Below are 20,943 nucleotides of genomic sequence, written 5' to 3'. Positions count from 1 at the left end.
CTCTTTTGCCTTTTTTTGACAGCTGTCTGCTGGCCAGTTGGTGGCTCGTTCTGCACCATTTTTAAATTCATGAGCTTCTTCATGCTGATGTTATCCCAGCCAATTGTCTCAGCACCCTAAGAGATTGTACCTAAATAGGGGATTTCTTTGTGAGCCCTTTTAGGGGACTTTCCGATGCTGGGCTGAGATGATTTTCACTACTAAAATCTTGGGAATTGCTCTGGTCAAGTTCTCTTAAACAGCTGTGCGCGGCCACTGTTAGGCGGAATGCCGAAGCAGGTGGGCAAATGGCCTGATCCAGCAGAGGAATTCATAAGATGCAGCTCTTCCCAGTAGTCTAACCATCCAAGGCACAATCAGCTCCTAGCAAGATGAGGTCGAATTTACTCCAACAACGTTGCAATTTTACTCCTAATACATTTCAGAAAAATAATAATGAAAACACAATACTTAACTGCCACCTGTTGGGGTGTGTGTGTGTGTTTGTTTGTTTGTTTGAAACTAATATGCAAATGAATACTTGCCAAACAAACTTTCCTGCCTCGTGAGTGTCTTCTTCATAAAGAGAATATTAGTTGAGATAAGCTAATCATTCTGGCTCTGATGATAATTGGGTAAAGGCAACAAAAGTGCAGCAGAATGAGACTCTCCTGAGTTATTTCCTTTCCACCATTTTCATGTTTCCTTGGGATTACACAACTGCTTCCTACAAATCCATTGAAACTGTTCTTTTATTTACAACCACATGACTTTACAAACAAGCTGTTAAAGAACTGTGCTCATGATGTTGCTCTTCTATAATCTCTGATTTTCATAGTAAAGCTAGAAGCAAGGGTACTTAAGAAGAAAATAATTCAATGTTGGACAAGACTAAAACCAGAAACTTTAAATCCATATATAAATATGAATTGGGTGTTGTTGTTTTAAAAAAACTGTCATTGCATATGAATGCATTCCCAATAATTTTCATAGAAGTTTGGACTCAACATTAGATGAGAGTCATTTAACAGCACTATTATATTACATTTTTTAAAATAAAAAAGTGGGGTTTCTTATACAAAGTAAATAGCACACTGCAGCTGTTAGCAGATTTCTACAATATCAGTAAAGTTAAACATTCATTGGTTTAGCTGTCTTGCAATACTGGTTAGTTCTGAAATATATGAGGGTGAGAACATATTTTATCCTGCATCTACAGTATTCTTTACTGTTATTTTCCTTCACCTATCCGATTCATCACCAGGTTTGTATAAAAACAGTATTTTTTATTATTGACAATCAAGTATCATTGAACATACATACAGATTCAAGGCTCCCCATTTGTTCAGGTTTTGCTACTGTTTTAGTAAAATTCAGCACAGTTTTAGTTGAATTCAGCACATTTTAGCTGTAAAATAATAAAAAGGTGAATGCTTTATAGGTACTAATAGGTAGATACTAACTGCAATGGAAACAAACAAGAATCTACCAGATACAAATCTGAGCATACATGCTCTTCAAAACTAAATGCCTGTAATTTGATTTCATTTATTTAAAACACCTCTAGATAGAATTTTAGGTGTTTTCACCTGCATAAAACCCATTTTTTCCTTATTTGTGCAGACAGATAAACGTACCATACCCCCTTTCCACTTTTACATTGCACAGTATATTCAGATATCTGTTTAACAATATATAACTTAAGATCAAATTGCATCACATTGCAATATTTGGTTTCTCACACAACAAAAGAACCACTCAGTTACCTTTTCAAAAAAACAAAAACAAAAAATCCCAAAACCTATAGTCTACCATCAAAAGAATAAAGGAAAAAAACCAAACTGAAAGAAACAGCAAAAGTAGCAGCTTCAACATCATGCAAAATACCCTTGGAAACCAACGTTCAATATTCACGAAGAAGACATTTTTATTCACAAACTTTGTGTCTGAACATTTTGGAGGACTTGGCTAGCAGTAAGTCATTGTTCTGGGAACAGGAACCTTGATGTGGACATCAACAACTGTGCAATGAGGAAATGGACACCAAATTTGGGATGAAAACCACATTTTCTGCCGAAGGATGACATTCTCAATAACCCTTCTACTTAGACATTATGTTGTTTCATTTTTGCCTTTTAAAAAATTGCATTCATTTCATGAACCTACTCAACCTGGCCACCCTTTTAGACTAATTTTGGCTGGGGGGAATCATTTGTCATAAGGCATTTTAAGTCATGTTGAATCTCTGTAGAGGTCTAGCCAGTCTGAAACAACTCTGGATCAAAGTCTATTTTGCATTCTGGACACAAGTGATATTGAAAGCAGACATTAAAACATCAGTACACTAAATAAGAGTGCTAAGGAAATGGCCGGGTTTCCTTCTCCCCCTTACAAAGCATTCATGTTAAAGAAAAAAGAGTGCAACCAATTGAAAACTCAGGTCAAATAAACCGAAACCATGTCATCACCTTTTAAAGGGGAGCCCTTTTTACAGAAAAGTCTTCAAAAGCACAGAAACCGCAATTCTTCAATAAAGCACATAGAGAATTCAGTTCCAATGGCCTAGATGATGCAGCATTCACACACGTTTACAGATCTGACACGCCAACATGCAGTCACGATGGGTGCCTTCAGAGTCTTTCCCAAAGAATATATCAAGTAATGGGCATTGCCATTGATCGGCGGTCTGAGCACACGGACCCTCCTTTTCCAAATGAAATGGTGGGCTAACATTTTGGCAGGATCTTGATTTATTACGCAGGTTTTGGTTTTAACAGGGTCATAACTGGCAGTGTCTGCTGCCAGATAACAGCCAGAGCAGGATAAGCTGAATTCCTACCATAGACCATAGTGATGGGCTCAATCCAGAGACCCCACCGCAGTCTGATGCATCCTCCTGTAGGCAAAAAAGAAAAAGAAATAAAGAGATTTGTCAGGATTAGCTGAAATTACTAGCCAGTTCCAATAGCTCTCTCACCATGGGGGATGACTCATGTGTTTCATCCTCACAGAGGTGACCCACATGGGGACCAAATTTTTAACAGGTTCACTAAAGTATTTGTATCCAAAATGAGCAGCTCTTTACCCTAGGAAGGGTAAAGTCAGATCATGAAAATGTGCCAAAGTGCTCTGACACATGGGCCCAGCCTCTGGTATTGGTGGTGACTGCCTAAACTCAGTTTTGTCACCATTCAAGGTGCCAAAATGCAGCTGTTTGTCACCATTCAACTTGCAGTTATATGAAAAGGGTCTTTGACTTACTTTGAAGAGTGATTTTTGTCACACTCCCCCCCCCCCAACTTGCAACTGACAGAAGTCAACACATACATATTTTAATCTGCATGGAAATGCTAATAGAACACAATCACATTACACACCTTACCACAGCAAAACACTTTCACAGGGTCATTCTTGTAGCTTACCACATGTACAGTATGCATGTACATTCAATTAATAAAGAACTTGTGTTCTTGTGTTCTTAAAAATAACAAGTGCAGTTTAGTTGTTACTGTTGCCATTTGTCAGTTTGTAAACACATATTGAATTCAGTCATAGCTGGTTTGGAAGCAATAACATCATATGACTCTGGCTTACACCATCAGACCACTGGCCTATTTGTTCCAGTGTTGTCTTGCTGGTGGTGACTCTTTGACATTCAGGTAGATGCTCCTTCCATACTTTTCAATAGGCAATGTCAAGGATTAAACCTGTGATGTAATGTCTTCAAAGTAAGTGCTTTAATGTTGAATTAAGGGCGACCGCTAACCTCACATCATATTGGGATTTATCGTGTCCCTGGTCACATGATAATGAAAAGGACTCAATAACTGGGTGCACAACTCCCTTTTCAGAGCTTTCTGGTTTTATTCAATTTAGTTGACAACTTGCACAAGCCTCAAAGGTTTTGATTGATTCATCTGAACCTGCCATTGGGCTTCCCTAGCCTGCATTGGTCCAACTCAAACCAACCAGTAATGGTACCAAGAAAAACAGCTTCTTTTCCCAGTCATCCAATGGGACTCAAATATATTTGTCTAAGTCTACCTAAAAGGCATAAATTGAACTTGGGAGTGCTGTTTTATAGGTTAGTTAAATTATTAGCAGCAATCGTTTGGTTGCAGAAAGAATTGTGGTTGGCTCTTTACAGAATGGGAAATGCTTAGGTTAATAAAAACCAACATATTGTATCTTTTTCTCCCCCTCCTTTTTTTTACAGAACACAGACAAAATTACAAGATAATTGGGCAGAATTGTCCAAAATTGTAATAGCTTATAATCAATGCAGAGGTCATGATAGACCTGTTAATTATCATTGGATAGGTTAGTTGATTTAAAAGATTGTTTACTTTTCCTAGTTTGTAAGTCTCTCTCTCTCTCTCTCTCTCTCTCTCTCTCTCTCTCTGCTTTTGGTGGCGGTTGATGTACGTCTGTTCTCCCCACGGATGGAGGGGGGTGCCTGCTCCATTTTGTGGTGCTTTCACTTTCTCCTCTTTTAGAAGTTAACAGCCATTTTGTGTCATGCCATGCCCTACCCCCACAGCAGTCACCTTTTGCCTGGCACCCACAGTACTTTCTCAGAATTCCAAATGTACCCACTGGCCCAGAAAGGTTGACAACCCTTTTACTAAAACTAGACCATATTCCAGGAGCCCTGGATATTTTATCTTCAGAAGCACGTCTACATTTCCCCTCAGGAGACCAGGACAGCTTAGGATCCTTTGGATCCAAGCCACTTTCCAGAATGCCAATAGTTCTGCTTTTGGCCATTCCAAGCCTGGAATTCCAACCTTGCTTGGGCCAGGGTTTCAGAGCAGCTGAGTGATGGAGATGAAGTATTTGACACTGGACCTGAGTCTCAAGTCTTTGGGTTCTGCCTTTAACACCGGAAGATTGAAGCTGCCATTTAAGCCACTGGGACAACATCCATATGTTTGCTCCCCCCCACTTTACAAATCCAAATACTTGGGTATTTACTTTATTTCAATAATGCAGGTAATGTAAAAGACCCCTGACAATTAAGTAAATTAGCTCTGGGGTTGCTGCACTCATCTCGCTTTACTGGCTGAGGGAGCTGACATTTCTCCACAGAAAGTTTTTCCAGGTCATGTGGTCAGCATGACTAAGCCGCTTCTGGCGAACCAGAGCAGCGCACGGAAACGCCGTTTACCCTCCCGCTGGAGTGGTACCTATTTATCTACTTGCACTTTGACGTGCTTTCGAACTGCTAGGTTGGCAGGAGCAGGGACTGAGCAACGGGAGCTCAAGGGGATTCGAACCGCCAACCTTCCGATTGGCAGGCCCAGAGGCTCAGTGATTTAGACCACAGTGCCACCCACGTCCCACAATAATGCAGGTACCAGTTAATAAAGCCATCAGGAAAATGTTGCATTTTATTTGGCACACTACCCTATCTGGAATAAGATCAGATGATATACTGAACTTTTAGGGTTGTTTAGTTTGGCTCCCTCTCCCACTCTTTGTGTCTGTGTTGTGTCATGCTGTAGCAGAGCTTCTTTCATGAAACTAAACAAAGACCAATTGGTCTTTCCTCAACTGATAAAAAAAACCCTCCTCCTCCTTTAGTACCTTAAACACAGAAATTTATTTACTAAGATTATACTACCAAGCTGTTAACTGAGTTTGAACATTTGGTGATGAATATGAAATTTTATAGGAGCCTGTTATCTAAATGTATGGATTCTACTGATAATAAAATGAAGCAATACATAATCAGGTAATGAGAAAGAGTTCTGGAGATGCTCAAGTTAGAAGAACATTGGAATTTTATATGCAAGTTTCATCATAGCAATTCTTTACACATATTTTTGAGAGAAGACTTCTAGAAAACTTAAACCTCCCAAATTAACAAAAATGTATGCTGTCTGGGAATTGTGGAAGATATCGTTGAGTGGATGCCACCTATCTTCACACATGGTGGAGACATAGGAGGCTGAAAATATATTGGCAAAATATCTCAGGAGTGATTAAGAATATACATTTTTATAAAATCCAGTATAACCCATTAGTAAGCTTGTTCAGTGAACTAAAACTTACTCTGTTAGTTGACAGCCAGAATCTTTACTGGCAAAATTTTGGAAAAATGGCTTGAGTGGTTGAGAAAAGTGTTGCAGACTGCTTTAATGAATACGTTAACATGTTCCAGATGATTGTGGGATGGGAAGCTATGCTCATCCAGTTGTTTTTCTGAAACTTGGTCTCCTTTTATAATTTTTTGGGATGGAGTTGTGCATGAAAAGAACACACAGCAAGGCACTTTACAGCTGATTTAAAATAATTTGAATAAATGAAATCTTTTGTTGCTGCTGCTGCTGCTGCTGCTTTAACTCAGCATTAACTATTATGACATGCCTCTAAATGTATTTCTGCCTGAGCAGAACACACTTTCTTTCATGCACACTTTCCTTTTTGATGATCATGCCCACCCACTGCAGTTCCCCCATGTCTTCCCTGCAAAAGCTGCTCTCCTTAGGACTGTAGAACTTTTTAAAACAGTATGGGATGTGGCAGCAGGATCCTGCCTGATGCAAACACCTTTGGAAACATGCCTATGTGAGTAATGCTATTTTTCTTGTTCCATTTTATATGTGTATATTTTAAAAAATAATATCTACCATAAATATTATCATTCAAAAGTCTTAAGATCTTTGCCAATTTATTTGTTAAAGTTTTTCTAGATAGCAAGTGAATTTATTAAAAGAATTTTGAAAGCTCCCTTTCACTAAAAATGATATGTAATTTAGATTATGCGTATGAATGTTTGATTTTCAAAGCATCTGAAGATTTATACAAAGGGTAGATATGGCCCAGCCAAGATTAGAATGAAATAAAGAATTAAGAGACATGGACAAGGAAACTTCCAACAAGATAAGGAATGAAATATGTCTGAAGAACCAGCTTCTACTGTAACTTCTACTCTGCACTGAAGTATTTTTGGAATGACTACTGTGGAATCATCTGCACGGAAAATGCTGTTTCAGAACTGGTTATTCACATGAATTTTTTTTAAAAGAAGAAAATATATGGGGATGACTGAATCCAACAAAACAGCTCTCAGATGTATGAATTCATAGGAATCTCTTCAAAAATATTTATCTGAAGGCAAACAGTATGTCAGAAGAGTGTGAGCATCTCAGCTCCTTGAAGTGTTGGAACTTGGTCAGTGTTTGCAATTTAAAATTAAAGGATAAATCTTTCCAGGTGTGTGTGTGAGAGTGAGTGTAGTGTAGTGTCCTACCAATGAAAAACATTTACAGTCCTGAAATATTCAGTACGCCTCCAGAGACACAGAAAGCACACTAAACTGGGTTTGCTGTATCTCTATCTAATATTCCTAATATCTCTAAAGCAGGCATGGGATGGGGCTTTGGAGAGAAGCATCACTAGACTGGGTTACCCGCGGGGAGAACTGGATCTCTTAAGCTGGAGGAATGCACTGGGAGCATCTTGTGGTGTATCTTGTGGCACTTATCTTCTTTCACATTGGCAGAGGATGGTCCACATAGTTTCTTGCTACATCTGTGTTGCTCACATGATTACTTCATGGAAGCAGGCATACTATTTGCTGATAATCTAAAAATGTGGCTTAGATCTTTCACCTTGTGTCTTTCCCAATGCAAATTTCTCTGCAATGGGTTTTTATTTGCTTGAAATGTACATGTGTCTAGAGATGAAGTTTGCCCAGTATTTCTGCTAGGAGGCTATTCTGCATTCGTACTTAGTGCACATACAAATTCTGCAGAAAGGTTCTGTGGAACTTAATAGTGAGTGACTCAAGCAAGAGGAAGCCAAAAAACCCTTATAGATTTGCCTTCAGAAAGTGCAAATAACTCATAACGTTGGCAAGGAACTTAGTAGCACTTCTGGGATGTCCAGAGAATCTTTGACCTCATTAAAAAAATTAGTGTTAAAATGCACATCCAAAAGAGATCACATGTAAGCCTCTGACTCAATATGTTATTGTAGCTTTGCAGGATCATTTAATACCCATTATAGCCTTTTGTTGCTCCCGAACCCAGGGCTAATTGCAGAAAAGAAATTAGTTAGGCTTTTGTCAGCACTGCCGCCTCCCATTAGGAAATGAAAAAGAATTAATTAAGTAGGAAGAGTAAAATTAAAAGCAACAATGTGCTTTCTCTGGGCCTCCTACTTGTGTGTTTGTGCTCCTCCTTCTCCTCAATGCTTCAGGCAGCTTCAAGCCGTGTTTAGCTGTTGGTCTTTTGCAATATTCATTACAAAAAGTTTTGAAGCATTCAGAGATAACACTTGTTTACACAATTTTTTATTGGGAGCTGTTTAGTTTTCGCAAAACATGGCTTTTCCGTCCATTTAAACTTTGGTTCATTGTTTTGTGAAGGTGATGTTGCACTAAGACATGCCAAACGCCCATTACGGCCCTTGGTGAGTACATCCCTGCCAACATTAATTCTAATCAGAATTAATGGAGAAGTTTTAAATTAAAAGTTTGTTTTGCAGGTTGCCATTCTTCCTATGCTGCAAGTTTCAAAATTGTCACCAGCTGCATGAGGTCTCCCCTAGTCAGGAGACTGCCAGTTCCGCCTTCCACTCCAAGAAACCTATCACTGTGTTGTGCCATCCGCAGGTTGGGATCCTGCCCAAGAAATCAAAGCAGAACTGGGAAATACACATTTCTTGTGAATGATCACTGAGGTTTAGTATATCTCCTGATTCATTTCCCCTCCTGAGTGCTTCTCAGCCAATGATACACTGACAAGTGATTATGAGGAAGGGATAGTTGTGCTCTCCTGTTCAAAACGGGTTGTGTTGCTTTAAGTCCAAGCCATGCTTGAGGCAGGCTGGGCAGAGCAGGGCACAGAGGATTACTTGCATTACTTGCAGCGGCACGATGGTATGGTTATGCATGGTACTAGTTACGCACAACCCAAACTGGGAGGGAGTGTTGCAGGTGATGTACATCCCTCAGCACAACTATCTCGCAGAAGTTGCAGGCATTAACGGGAGACAGCTTGGGTGCAATCGAGGGAGAGCAGCAATTCAAGGTAATGTCTGAAGGAATAAAAATGGCTGCTGGTGCATTTTGTATGTTTCAGTGGAGTCTTGCAAGGAATTAAATATTCAAGGCTTCACTGGGATGACTTCACTGACCTCAAGAAAAGGCCGGGCCTGTACTCCCATATGAAACATGGAGGATAAATATAGCAGGACCCATTTTCAAATTGCACTCCCTAGTAAAACAACCCCCCTGTAGTGATTGTGCCACACTGTTGCTCAGGGGCACCATGGGGGGGGCAGGGGGCAACCCCCCATATTTTCAAGGAAGGGGTCAGGCTCCTCCAGAATTCAGGGCCCTGCCACATCCCTTTGAGGATCACCAGGGAGGGGCAGTGCAAAGCACCTTCGCCCCACACATCCCTTTGACGTTCACCAGAGCGCCTTCCCAGAGCAAAAGAAATGCCAGTGGAAGGGGTTGCACAGGGTGAAAATTTCCCCAAACAGCTCCCCCTGAAGCCCCCACAGTCTCTTCTCAGGCTCTGGAGACCTTGCTGAATGGAGTGGATTGTGAAATGACAGCGTAGAGGAGAAAATGAGGATCACTGAAAACCTGCCCACAGAAGGTGTCATTTGGGGCCATTCCCCCCTTCCTCCTCATCTCAATCCCATTCAGAAGGGTCTCCTGATCCTTGGTAGAAGATTGGGGCAGGTGGCTTCTGGATAAAGAATGGGGTGGGATAGTTTTCGTAGAATCATAGAATTGTGGAGATGAAAGTGACCCCAAATGTCATCTAGTCTAACCCCTTGCAATGCAGGAATCTCAGCTAAAGTGTCCATGACAGGTGGCCATCCAAACTCTGCTTAAAAACCTCCACAACCTCCCGAGAGATTCCACTGTCAAATAGGCTCTCACTGATGTTTTTTCTGATGTTTGGTCGGAATCTCCTTTTTTTGTAACTTGAAGCCACTGGGGCACAGGTGGTCTTTTTGTTTCATGCCCGTAGAATAAAGAGTGTTTATGAGTCTATTTAGAATACGAAGTTAATTTTCAAAAAGTTATCAAACAAGCTGTGCACAACAGAAGGTAAACAAATGCCAGAAACTAATTTGTCTCCCACCCCCAATATCTTGAAGAAACAGTGCATCTCTAGAGATAGACATCAGATATCAAGTCTAGCAACTGTTCTTAAGGTGTGTGTGTGTGTGTGTGTGTGTGTGTGTGTGTACCTACATGCACAACACAAACAGAAACCCATTCCCACTTTTATGATTTTTCTCTATTCAATGTTAAGAGATGGCCAGGATGATGTCTCCCTCTAGTGGGACTCTGGGAAGATAAGTTAAGGGTAAGGATTGATGTAAGAGCTGTAGGGCTGCTCTGGAAATACCCTCACTACTTGGAGTCCAAATGTACCTTCCTTCTCCAAGCTTGACCTCTGAAAACTGGAGTCCTGCAATCCTAGAGCAGAAGCAGTGATTGCCCAGCAACCTCGACCTTCCTAAGAGAAAACCTGCTCCACTCATTTCCTGGAACAGTTTCCTTTTTAAACCAATAAAGGTGAAGAATTAAGAACTGAACATTCAAACAGTGTTCTAAAAATGCAAAATGCCTCACTTAACTACAGAGGAAGATTCAGACAGATGACTAGGAAACACTTCATTTGCTGGAAACAGTTTGCACAGCAGCTAAAAAGTTTTATGTGAGCCATGTTTATGTTTCATCCATCTTCACCCCAGTTCAGCAGGCATACAGTGCTTGTAATCAAATATCCATTATAGGGCATACACACAATATTCTGTATTATATATTATATAGTAATTTATTATATAGAAAAATATGCATTATCACATACCAGTATAATTAGTATATAGCTCTGCAATATCACAAGCTATGCCTTTGTATGTAACGTCCTGGTTGCTTAAGGCATCTTCAGATGCCACATGGTGCAGCAAATTATGCTGAAACCAAGTTGGTCGGGGTCTGGCGAGTGGCTGGCAAGGAGGATTGTCTAGGAACCCTATTCATATACTGCTTAATCAGAAAACAACCACCTCTAAGCAGTTTACAAGGAAATGCCGATAAAAATACCGATAAAATCAACAGCAGATAATGTAAAGTTATCAAACTTTAAACAAGTAGATAATGTAAAGTTATCAAAATCAACAGTTTAAAAAAACAAATATACCTAATAAAATTAAGTATCTGTTTTTAGTTTGAGCTTCCCAGGAGAATCCTTTCCTGGGGAATCTGGTTTTTATTAGAGCTTTATTAGAAAAGAGTTTGTTAATCTGTGACAACTTCTAGCTGTGACTCAAATGCACTGAGATGGCCATAAGCATGCCAATATCACAAGCAGGACTTTGCCAAGTTCTGCCGAGATGAGCTCTTATTAGAGTAGCTTTAGGAGCAGTTGTGGTGGTACATAAAAAGGCCAGCATATGCTGAGCTCTGCAGGCTGAGCTAGCATGACCAGGACCACCTCAGCCCATGGTAACAATGGCTGGAAGTTAGCCAGGTCATGCACTTACCAGGTGATGATCAAAATCCCATGGGGCAAGATGCACTGCTTTCACCAGATACTAGAACCACACGTGTGGGAGAGATTTGCCATACAAAGTGTGCCAGCTTTTGCACATAGAAGACTCCATGTGAAGCACATAGTTCACACAATGCCCTAGGCTTGGGTGGAAGGAGAGGCACACCTGTTACTTCACTAGATTAAATGAACATCTACCTGATACCTGATGAATGAGGGCACTCACTTATTTCTAAGGTGGGGGTGGCAGCACCCCACTCCTCCTGAGGCCATAGAATTGTAGAATTTGCCCTATTTGAAGGATGTGTTTTGCAGCAGGTAAAATTGGCTGAAAATATGGACTCAGATATACTGGTAAAGATGGCGGTGTGGAGTCCCGTTTTTCTGTATCTGTTTTCCCTGTTTAAATTTACAGTGCTTTAAACTGAAACTGATGGACTCAAGGGCATCCTGATGAAATTTGCAGATGACACCAAACTGGGAGGGGTGGCTAACACCCCAGAGGACAGGATCACACTTCAAAACGACCTTGACAGATTGGAGAACTGGGCCAAAACAAACAAGATGAATTTTAACAGGGAGAAATGTAAAGTATTGCACTTGGGCAAAAAAAATGAGAGGCACAAATACAAGATGGGTGACACCTGGCTTGAGAGCAGTACATGTGAAAAGGATCTAGGAGTCTTGGTTGACCACAAACTTGACATGAGCCAACAGTGTGACGGGGCAGCTAAAAAAGCCAATGCAATTCTGGGCTGCATCAATAGGAGTATAGCATCTAGATCAAGGGAAGTAATAGTGCCACTGTATTCTGCTCTGGTCAGACCTCACCTGGAGTACTGTGTCCAGTTCTGGGCACCACAGTTCAAGAAGGACACTGACAAACTGGAACGTGTCCAGAGGAGGGCAACCAAAATGGTCAAAGGCCTGGAAACGATGCCTTATGAGGAACGGCTAAGGGAGCTGGGCATGTTTAGCCTGGAGAAGAGGAGGTTAAGGGGTGATATGATAGCCATGTTCAAATATATAAAAGGATGTCACATAGAGGAGGGGAAAAGGTTGTTTTCTGCTGCTCCAGAGAAGCGGACACGGAGCAATGGATCCAAACTACAAGAAAGAAGATTCCACCTAAACATTAGGAAGAACTTCCTGACAGTAAGAGCTGTTCGACAGTGGAATTTGCTGCCAAGGAGTGTGATGGAGTCTCCTTCTTTGGAGGTCCTTAAGCAGAGGCTTGACAACCATATGTCAGGAGTGCTCTGATGGTGTTTCCTGCTTGGCAGGGGGTTGGACTCGATGGCCCTTGTGGTCTCTTCCAACTCTATGATTCTATGAAACACTTCTTTGATGTGTCTAGATCCAGCCTGTTAAAAGAAGGTTTAACCTTGTCTATAAAACATACAATTTCCAACAACTAGGATCCTGTCCTCAGCACTATGCACAAATAAGGACTGAGGGTTTTCAGGGTGGAATGACATGGTATATAGGTAAGCACATGTTTCTCAACCATTTGTCAGATGGCATAAATGTAAAGGGGCATTTGGGGGGAAGAGGTTCCCCATACGGGGCTCGTCAACCAGGCTAGGTAGCCCATCTAGTAGAAGAAAAATTTTGGTCCAAAACCTTTGCTGCCTGGCAGGAAATCATATGGAGAAGAAAAGGCTCAGGAGTAAACCCTAAGACAGTTGGATAGCACCATGTACGCCTCCTATGGGCAACTCCTGCAGCCAAGCTGGTGCTTTCCTTTGGACCACATCAGTGGGGCCGAGAGTGGGTCTCGTCATCTAGGCAGCCTAGGACTTCTACGGACACTGCCCTGGGGAAGTAACTTGAGTGCTGCTAACACAGCAGTTTGACTTTACCCCCAGAAGTGCACTCCATTGACTCCGAAGTCAGACGGAACCAGCAGAAGGGAAGGGGTGCTTAACTCCCCTGCCTTACTGATTAACCCCTCAGAGGTGTGCCCCCCAGACAAATTTCTCTTTTACTTTCACTTCTTCTAGCCTCAGATCCCAACTGAGGGAAAATCACAGGAAAGTATGGCTCACAAGGAAGGAGCAGCTTAATATTACAAAGCAAGTTCAATGTTGAAAATATTGTATTCACTTTGTAATGTGTAGTCCAGCTGTATGATTGTGAAAATGCCACAAGCCCCTTATTGAAAGAAAGTGTGAAAAATGCATGCATTCTTAGGCAGCAGCAGCTTTTTAATTTTAGCTCACTATATTTAAATACTATATTTAATATACTATTTTTGTTTGCTTGTTTCCTTAGGCTCAGAAAAAAAGTCTAGTGCCGGTATTGTGAAGTCGTACCTCTTAATGGGAACAAGAACAAAACATGAATAGTCTCTATTTTGTTGGTCTCACAACCCTCCCAACAACTAAGAATGTCGGCATGACTCCAATTTAGAGATTCAAACTTTTTTAGATTTCTTATCATGGATACAAAATAAGTAACAAAGGATTGCCAGGAGCAGTTGTGGTGGTCCCTCTGGGCAATTCCATCTGTCCTAAGTGGCCACCAGAAGTCCTGAGGCTCAGAGAATGAGAGGTCTCTTATATCTTGAAACTTGCTAGGGACTGAACCTGGGGTGCTCTATCACAGACCACTCCTTAGGAGCAACAAGGGTGGGCTGCGAAGTCTTAAAGTTAGCAATCTGCTACAGTGCTGGACCAGGAAAGAACAATATGCAATACATTTCTGTCTTCAGATTGTGATTCTAAGCATGTTCTGAAACAATAGGATTCACTTCCAAAGTTAACACACCAAATTACTATGGCTGTTTATCTTGTGGCCCATGACCCAATGGGCCTCTTTAGAACTGTATCTGTCTTCCCCGATTATCCTTGGGAGCGCAGTCTCTCTACTTGCCACAGAGAGAAGGGAATGTCTAAATTAACTGAATTACTACCCAGAAGATTAAACCCTTTTCAAATAACCACAGACTCTCCCATTCAGGAAAGGAGGATGTGCTCCCAATCTATTCTCAGGGGGAAATATCTCCTGAACAAGCCCAATACATAAATAAAGGCATTTGCTCCAAGTTATTTTCCCCACCACCACCCCAATTAATACATGTTTCTGTGATACACTAACAAAAATGCTAAACTTTGAAAAACAAAATGAAACACAAAATTAGAGAAAGTAACTGACCATCCACACCACATGAAAACTTGCAGAAAAATGGAGATAGGAGCGGACATCATGGCAGAGGCACGACTCGTTGTGCATATAGGCTGATCCTATTCATAACGGGCAAAATAGCAAGTAGAGGAAAGGAAAGGAAACACAGAAAGAAACACATACAAGATGAGATTTCATGCAGTTTGCTGGCAGTTAGCAGAGTTAATGTGAAAGCATTCACCCAAGAGCAAAGAATTTCACAGTGAGGATTGCAAAGTAAACTTAAGTAAAATATTACACTAATACAACTACAGAAGACACAGTTAACACAGATAATAGCACAACAAGCTAGTGAGCAAGACTCCTTGTACTTTCACACACAACAGATCCAGGATCAAGAGCATGGAGATGCGCTAATAGTTGTTTCTCCCAATATTGCCCCCAACTATCTCCAGCACACGAATGTTTTCTTACTGTTAAAATTGGGTGCTCCAATGTTCTCAATGTGGCAAACACTTTACAACAAAAAATACCCATTTGTGTTCATGTTCTTTAAAGAAATATGTATAGTATAGTCTAGATCTGGGACTCTCAAATTTTGGTACAGGAATAATTTCTACCAGGATCACCAACTCTAGTGGCAGAAGAGGCATTGGGTTGGATCATTAGCAGGAATGGGAGGATAGCGGGATTCCCTTAAGGAATCTTGGAGGGTGGTGCTTCCTATCCAGAAGCCCAAGTCAAGGGCAGATGGGCCACAGGGCACACCAAAAGCAGTTCACACCATGGAGGACCGCTAACGATGGTCAACCACAGCTGTCAATCAACCAGCAAGTGGGTTGGTTGTTCATTGGCTACACGCCCAACGCCAATGCCAAATAAATTTGTGGTCTAATTTCAATCCAACACATGTCTCATAGTCTTTACTCACTACCTGCTCGCTCCTCAACCACCTCACTGTCCATGGAAACACAATATGGCAACCCTTACAATTAATCCAGTTAATCTAGATCAGGGGCTGTGAACCTGTGAACCCAGTTTCCCCCAAGTTGTTGGACTTCCATCATCTCTGACCTGGCTGGGACTGAAACATCTGGAGGGCCACAGGTTCCCCACCCCTTACTTTTGATCCACTAGATCTACTATTCACAGGGAAGACTGGGACCAGGCAACTACACTGCATCTTCAGGACAAGAAGAAAAGCCACAGAGTTTTCTAGGCATTTTTTTTCAAAGGTTCTGATGACATGATTGCCAAGCAGTTACCATGAAGCACAGAATGGTAGCAAATATTGCCCTACCTCCCTCTTTAAAAGAATCATGTGTGAAAGCACAGCAATTGCAGCAAAGGCAACGCAGAAAAAAGCAGCTGTTAATTTTATGTTAATCATGGGAACATTTGAAATAGAGTGACTATGATTCAGAGTCAACAGTCAATTTAATGGAAGATAGGTTAACATCAATGGGCATTTCAAGGTGCAAATTAATCATTTAAAATAACTTTTTTTTTCTAGTGCAGGGAAGGCATTTCCTCCATTTCTTAGAAAAGCAAACTTACGTCAATATCATCATCAAAGCAGACATCGGGCCCTTTTCTGTATCTGGGTTGCTGAACCATTTCACAGGGGTTTGGCCCCTCATCTGAATGTCAGTTAAGGAACATGGATAATGGAATGCTCACATTAGAAGAAGAAGAAGAAGAAGAAGAAGAAGAAGAAGAAGAAGAAGAAGAAGAAGAAGAAGAAGAAGAAGACAAACTAGAAAACACAAAGAGTGAGGAATTGCAGGGTTTGAACTGGGAGCCTTACCTAGTGAGGACTGTGTGTGTAGAGACTAGAGATGTGTGAGACCCCTCAATAAACTGACTGTGTTTTTCAAGTGTGCCAGTTGAATGCTTGAGAAACTATGAAGGATTTTGGGTTTCAGTGTGAACCCTTGGAAAGCCCTATTTAGCTACCATTCTGCCTTCCCTGCCAGTCCTCCTCCTTCCCTAGTGAAAAAGGTTTTGTGGAGGGCATACCAGAGAGTGTGTGGCTCTTAACAGCACACTAGAAACCATGCCAGGCCTCTCCTTAGCTACAAATGTTGTGTTAAAGACCCACGATCCCCAGCAGGAAATGATGCTTCTCCTTCATTAATGGCAGCCAATTCAGTTCAGCCTATTTGAAGGAGGCTGAACCTGGAGAATTTGGGTTCATCAATTCGTGCTGGGAGGGACCCCGTTTCAGGGTTCACCTGTTGGCTATTTGCCTCTGTGTATAGACACCAGAGGTCATTCAAACACAGCAGGGGGAAATGGCATACTACATCAACCCCTGAGTTTGGCAGGAATTATGAAGCCCCTGGATTGGCTAGACATCAAATAAATATTAGAAGCCTGGATTTATCCCTCCAGGTGCCCTTTTTATTGTGCATTCATGATTATATCAGAGCAGTTATATGTGATTCTGATTTCAGTACTGTTTGTGCCCTATAGTAGCTGTGGCAGACATACTGCATTATTCCAGTTGATGCATGTCCTATATCTTCCTGGTCAGATCCTGTAACTTTTCATACCACAGGCAGCATAATAAATTTAAGTCTAAAGTAGGTGGGAGAAAAGGGTAATTTGAAAGGGAATTTGTGTGGTCTTAACTTGAAGATGGAGAGGATTGGGGCTGAAATATCAAGGCAAAGTGTGGGTGTTTGGAGGAGTAAGCACAACATGTAAGATTTAGAACATCTTTACTGTTTTCATGGCAGGGAAGACCATGGCCAAAGGTCATCACTACTTGACATCAATGAACATTAATGTATGGCAAAGCAGCATATCATGTACTGTACAACAAAACATGGAAATTTTGGGCAACAATAAACTAATCAGGCCTGCTAACAGAAGCTAGCAGAAGAACTTCTGCTAGCGCAATGGAGCTTTCCTTCTGTGTGCCCAACAAATTGGTCTGGATGTTTCTGTGTCAGGAGAAGTCCCAGAACAATGCACAGGGGGAGGAGAGGGGAAATCAAGGAAGGAGAAATGCTTGTGCTGCTGCAGCAATATCCTTAGTGGTATGTTGAATTCCCTCCTTTAAGTGTGTCAATCATTCTCTTAAGGGTTTTTGATTCCAACAATATTGTGTTTGTGTTATATATTAAGATCATGCAAGCAGGGTGCTAGCATGGAGTGGGTATCTCACATTAGCTGAGAAATGGAAGAGATACATGCCTGTGTTGATCCACTATTCACAGAAACAGTTTCCACTCCATATATGTGTGTGTGTGTGTGTGTGTGTGTGTGTGTACACTAACTCGTCCAAGTTTTAGGAGCAGCTAAAAATCAGATACTGGGGGTTCTACAGAAATGTGTGGTGGTGTTATTTTGTGAGCAAACACAAATTCAACATAAACTTAAACTTCAAAGGATACCAGGCTTCTCTGCTTGCATCAGTGGCCTTGTATCACAGTGACGGCACATATGTTTGGTGTCACTCATTATGAATACTAAATTTGTATTGGAAATCTTCTCTGCGTGAAAAAGTCTGCAAACAGAAATGAAGCACAGAACAAATGTTTAATGCTGGGGGGGAAAGGAACTTGCAGGCAATTTTCTATAAGTACTTTTGACGACCAGGTAAACTCCAAAGGCTTAATGCAACTTTTGCACCATAAGCTACAAATAACCTGATTTTGTGCAAAGATCTCCCCACCTCAGTTGGGCAGAGAAAAGATATATAATATATATTATATATTCAGAACCTGTCTTCTGCTCAACAAAATCAAACTTTCTATTTCCAAGCAATATGGACAGTAAAACATGATGCCCATTGCTATTGAAGTATATATAAATGCAGCAAGGTTAACTCATCTTTGAGTGTCTTTACTAGAGTGACACATTATGTGGAAATAGGGGAGAGAGGCTTTTCTGTGGTGACACCTCAGCTGTGGAATATTCACCCCACAGTGAATATTACTGGCACCAATATTACAATCTTTTCAGTGCAAGGTTAAAACCTGTTTAAAACCTGTTAAAGATGTGCTTTATTTGATTACCCGTGTGCATGTGGGAATTTTTGGTATTTTATTTTGGTAAGATCTGCTGGCTATGCCTTTTGTACACTGTCCTGTTATCCATAAGGATGAATGGTAGGTTAAAAAATTTTAAGTAAATGCATTTATACACATCTATATTTATATCATCTGTATCTATATCTACTTCATAACTGATAGTTTCACATGAATAACTCAGTTGCTTCTTTAATATCAGAACACTATTAAGAAAGCATCAGAGGCACTTGACATAATTTCGTAATTCTAAGGAAATACCTACCTAGAACAGTTTATGCAATCTAAAATGCCATAAAATGATTTTTCATCATTGGCAAAGAAATACTGAGTTTGTACTGTAATGCAGCTTTGTTTTGATGGGATGGCACTGAAGTCTTCCTCCTCCATTTCCACTGTGAGAAAGAGAACATGTTCAGCTCTGTGAGAAGCTTGATTATGAAAGCAAAGGAATGTCTCTGACACCTGATTCTTCACTTACCGGCACTAAGAAAACGTGGGAAGGTGAGGCCCAGAAAGAGCTGCTGCAAGATAGACCTAGATACACAGGGGGACAACAATGGAACAAGAGAATAAGGAGCTGTGAGGAGGGATAGTGCCTAAATCAGGCAGGCTTTAGCTCTAGGAGTGGGGCAGAGAATTCACTGTGTGAACTGGAGCAGGAGATGGCAGAGCAAACCCACAGAACATTCCTGGAATGGAAGAAGGGGAGGGATCGCCTGCTCCTCTTTGAAGCCTAGCTTTCCCTGTTTCACTGCATGGATTTGTTGAAATCTGCCATTCCCTTTTCTTCTTATTAAATGGTAACTGATCCCCTTCGTCTTTCCCCCTCTTTCCTACCAACTCCCTCCCTAAATTTCATTACAAAGAACATTTCAAGAAACCACTTGCAGGTGAAAAGAACAACAACAGCCCAAGGTCCAAACTGAGTCCAGACACCTGTGTGTCTGATATCATCACTGATAACCCGTTTTTTAAATATTCAGTCATGTTTGGGTTTCCTCTCTGGATTACCCTCCAGTGCAGAAGTTCACTTTCATTGCAAAAACAAGGGTTCTTAATTTATGTTGAGTTGCACACCTCGTAAATATCTTCAGGAACCTCTGGGAAAAGATTTTGTAGCCCTATTTTGCAGTGACATTATTTAATGCTCAGCTAAAGACTGAGCAATTCTACATAATAAACTTGAACAAGAAGAATGTGGGGTGAAATCTCAGCTGGGCAAATTCATTCTGTATACATCGCTCGGTCAAGGCCCTCACATGTTCAAATGTATAACAAACCCTACCTGGAAAGTTCAACTTACCAAGCGGCTGCCGAGGCCCACCACCCTAGATGTAACATGTCTGCTATCGTAGGCTAGAAAATAGAAAGCAATTGATACAAGGTTAGAATAATCTCTGAAGGGGGACAGTCGCTTCCCTCCTGCTGTTTGTTGGACTACAACATCCCTGACCCCTGGCCATGATGGCTGGGGCTGGTGGGAGGTGCAGTTCAATACGAATGCGAGGGCACCACGTAGACTGGCCTGCTCTAAACACATGCAGGGATGATACTGACTGGGCAAAGGCAGGAGGTAAAAGTAAAGGACCCCTGGACAGTTAAGTCAAAGGTGACTATGGGGTTGTGGCACTCATCTCGCTTTCAGGCCAAGGGAGCCAGCATTTGTCCACAGACAGCTTTCTGGGTCATGTGGCCAGCAGGACAAAACCGCTTCTGGCGCAACAGAACACCATGACGGAAACCAGAGCACACAAGAAACACCATTTATCTTCCCGCCACAGTGGTACCTATTTATCTACTTTCACTGGTATGCTTTCAAACTGCTAGATTGGCAGGAGCTGGGACCGAGCAACGGGAGCTCACCCCATCGCAGGGATTCGAACCGCTGACCTTCTGATCAGCAAGCCCAAGAGGCTCAGTGGTTTAGACCACAGCGCCATCTGCATCCTGGCAAGAGGATACTGACCACATAGACAGAGCGGAGTCCGGCTCCTTGCTTTGCTTCTTCTTCTGGGTCACACACAGACTGATAGTCATAAGACTTGTTAAAGGCATATAAGGACATGTTGATGAGATTTCGCATGAGGCCAGGGTCAATCTCACCAAAGAATTTTCCGATCTAATGAAGGAAAAGAGATTGTTTAAAAAGAAAGAAAGACACTTCTCTTCAAACAGACTGGGAGACATAATAGTTCTTATATTTACACCCTGATAGGACTCAATGTGGCTTCCAGATTAAAACAAGAATTGTTAAAAACACAGAAAAAACA

General features: G+C 41.4%; 1 protein-coding gene across 5 annotated transcripts in view; it reads right to left on the bottom strand.

Moving 5' to 3' along the window:
* Positions 1-1,244: 1,244 nt before the first annotated feature.
* Positions 1,245-20,943, bottom strand: part of CACNA2D1 (calcium voltage-gated channel auxiliary subunit alpha2delta 1) — a 365,199-nt gene continuing 345,500 nt past the window's right edge. For 3 of the 5 annotated variants that reach the window (XM_053407355.1, XM_053407358.1, XM_053407357.1), the window contains 8 exons: positions 20,640-20,792; positions 19,977-20,029; positions 19,152-19,207; positions 18,936-19,065; positions 18,035-18,147; positions 16,191-16,273; positions 14,664-14,752; positions 1,245-2,875 (listed from right to left, as the gene is read on the bottom strand). In XM_053407355.1, coding sequence (XP_053263330.1) covers positions 2,839-2,875; positions 14,664-14,752; positions 16,191-16,273; positions 18,035-18,147; positions 18,936-19,065; positions 19,152-19,207; positions 19,977-20,029; positions 20,640-20,792 — 714 coding nt within the window. In that variant the 3' untranslated portion in view covers positions 1,245-2,838. The remainder of the gene's footprint in view (positions 2,876-14,663; positions 14,753-16,190; positions 16,274-18,034; positions 18,148-18,935; positions 19,066-19,151; positions 19,208-19,976; positions 20,030-20,639; positions 20,793-20,943) is intronic. The other 2 variants (XM_053407356.1, XM_053407360.1) reach the window with 1 other exon arrangement.

This window comes from Podarcis raffonei, chromosome 10, assembly GCF_027172205.1.
Source record: "Podarcis raffonei isolate rPodRaf1 chromosome 10, rPodRaf1.pri, whole genome shotgun sequence".
In the NCBI taxonomy this organism is placed as follows: domain Eukaryota; kingdom Metazoa; phylum Chordata; class Lepidosauria; order Squamata; family Lacertidae; genus Podarcis; species Podarcis raffonei.
The sequence above is the reverse complement of the archived record's forward strand: the minus strand, read 5'-3'. Positions and strand labels throughout refer to the sequence as shown.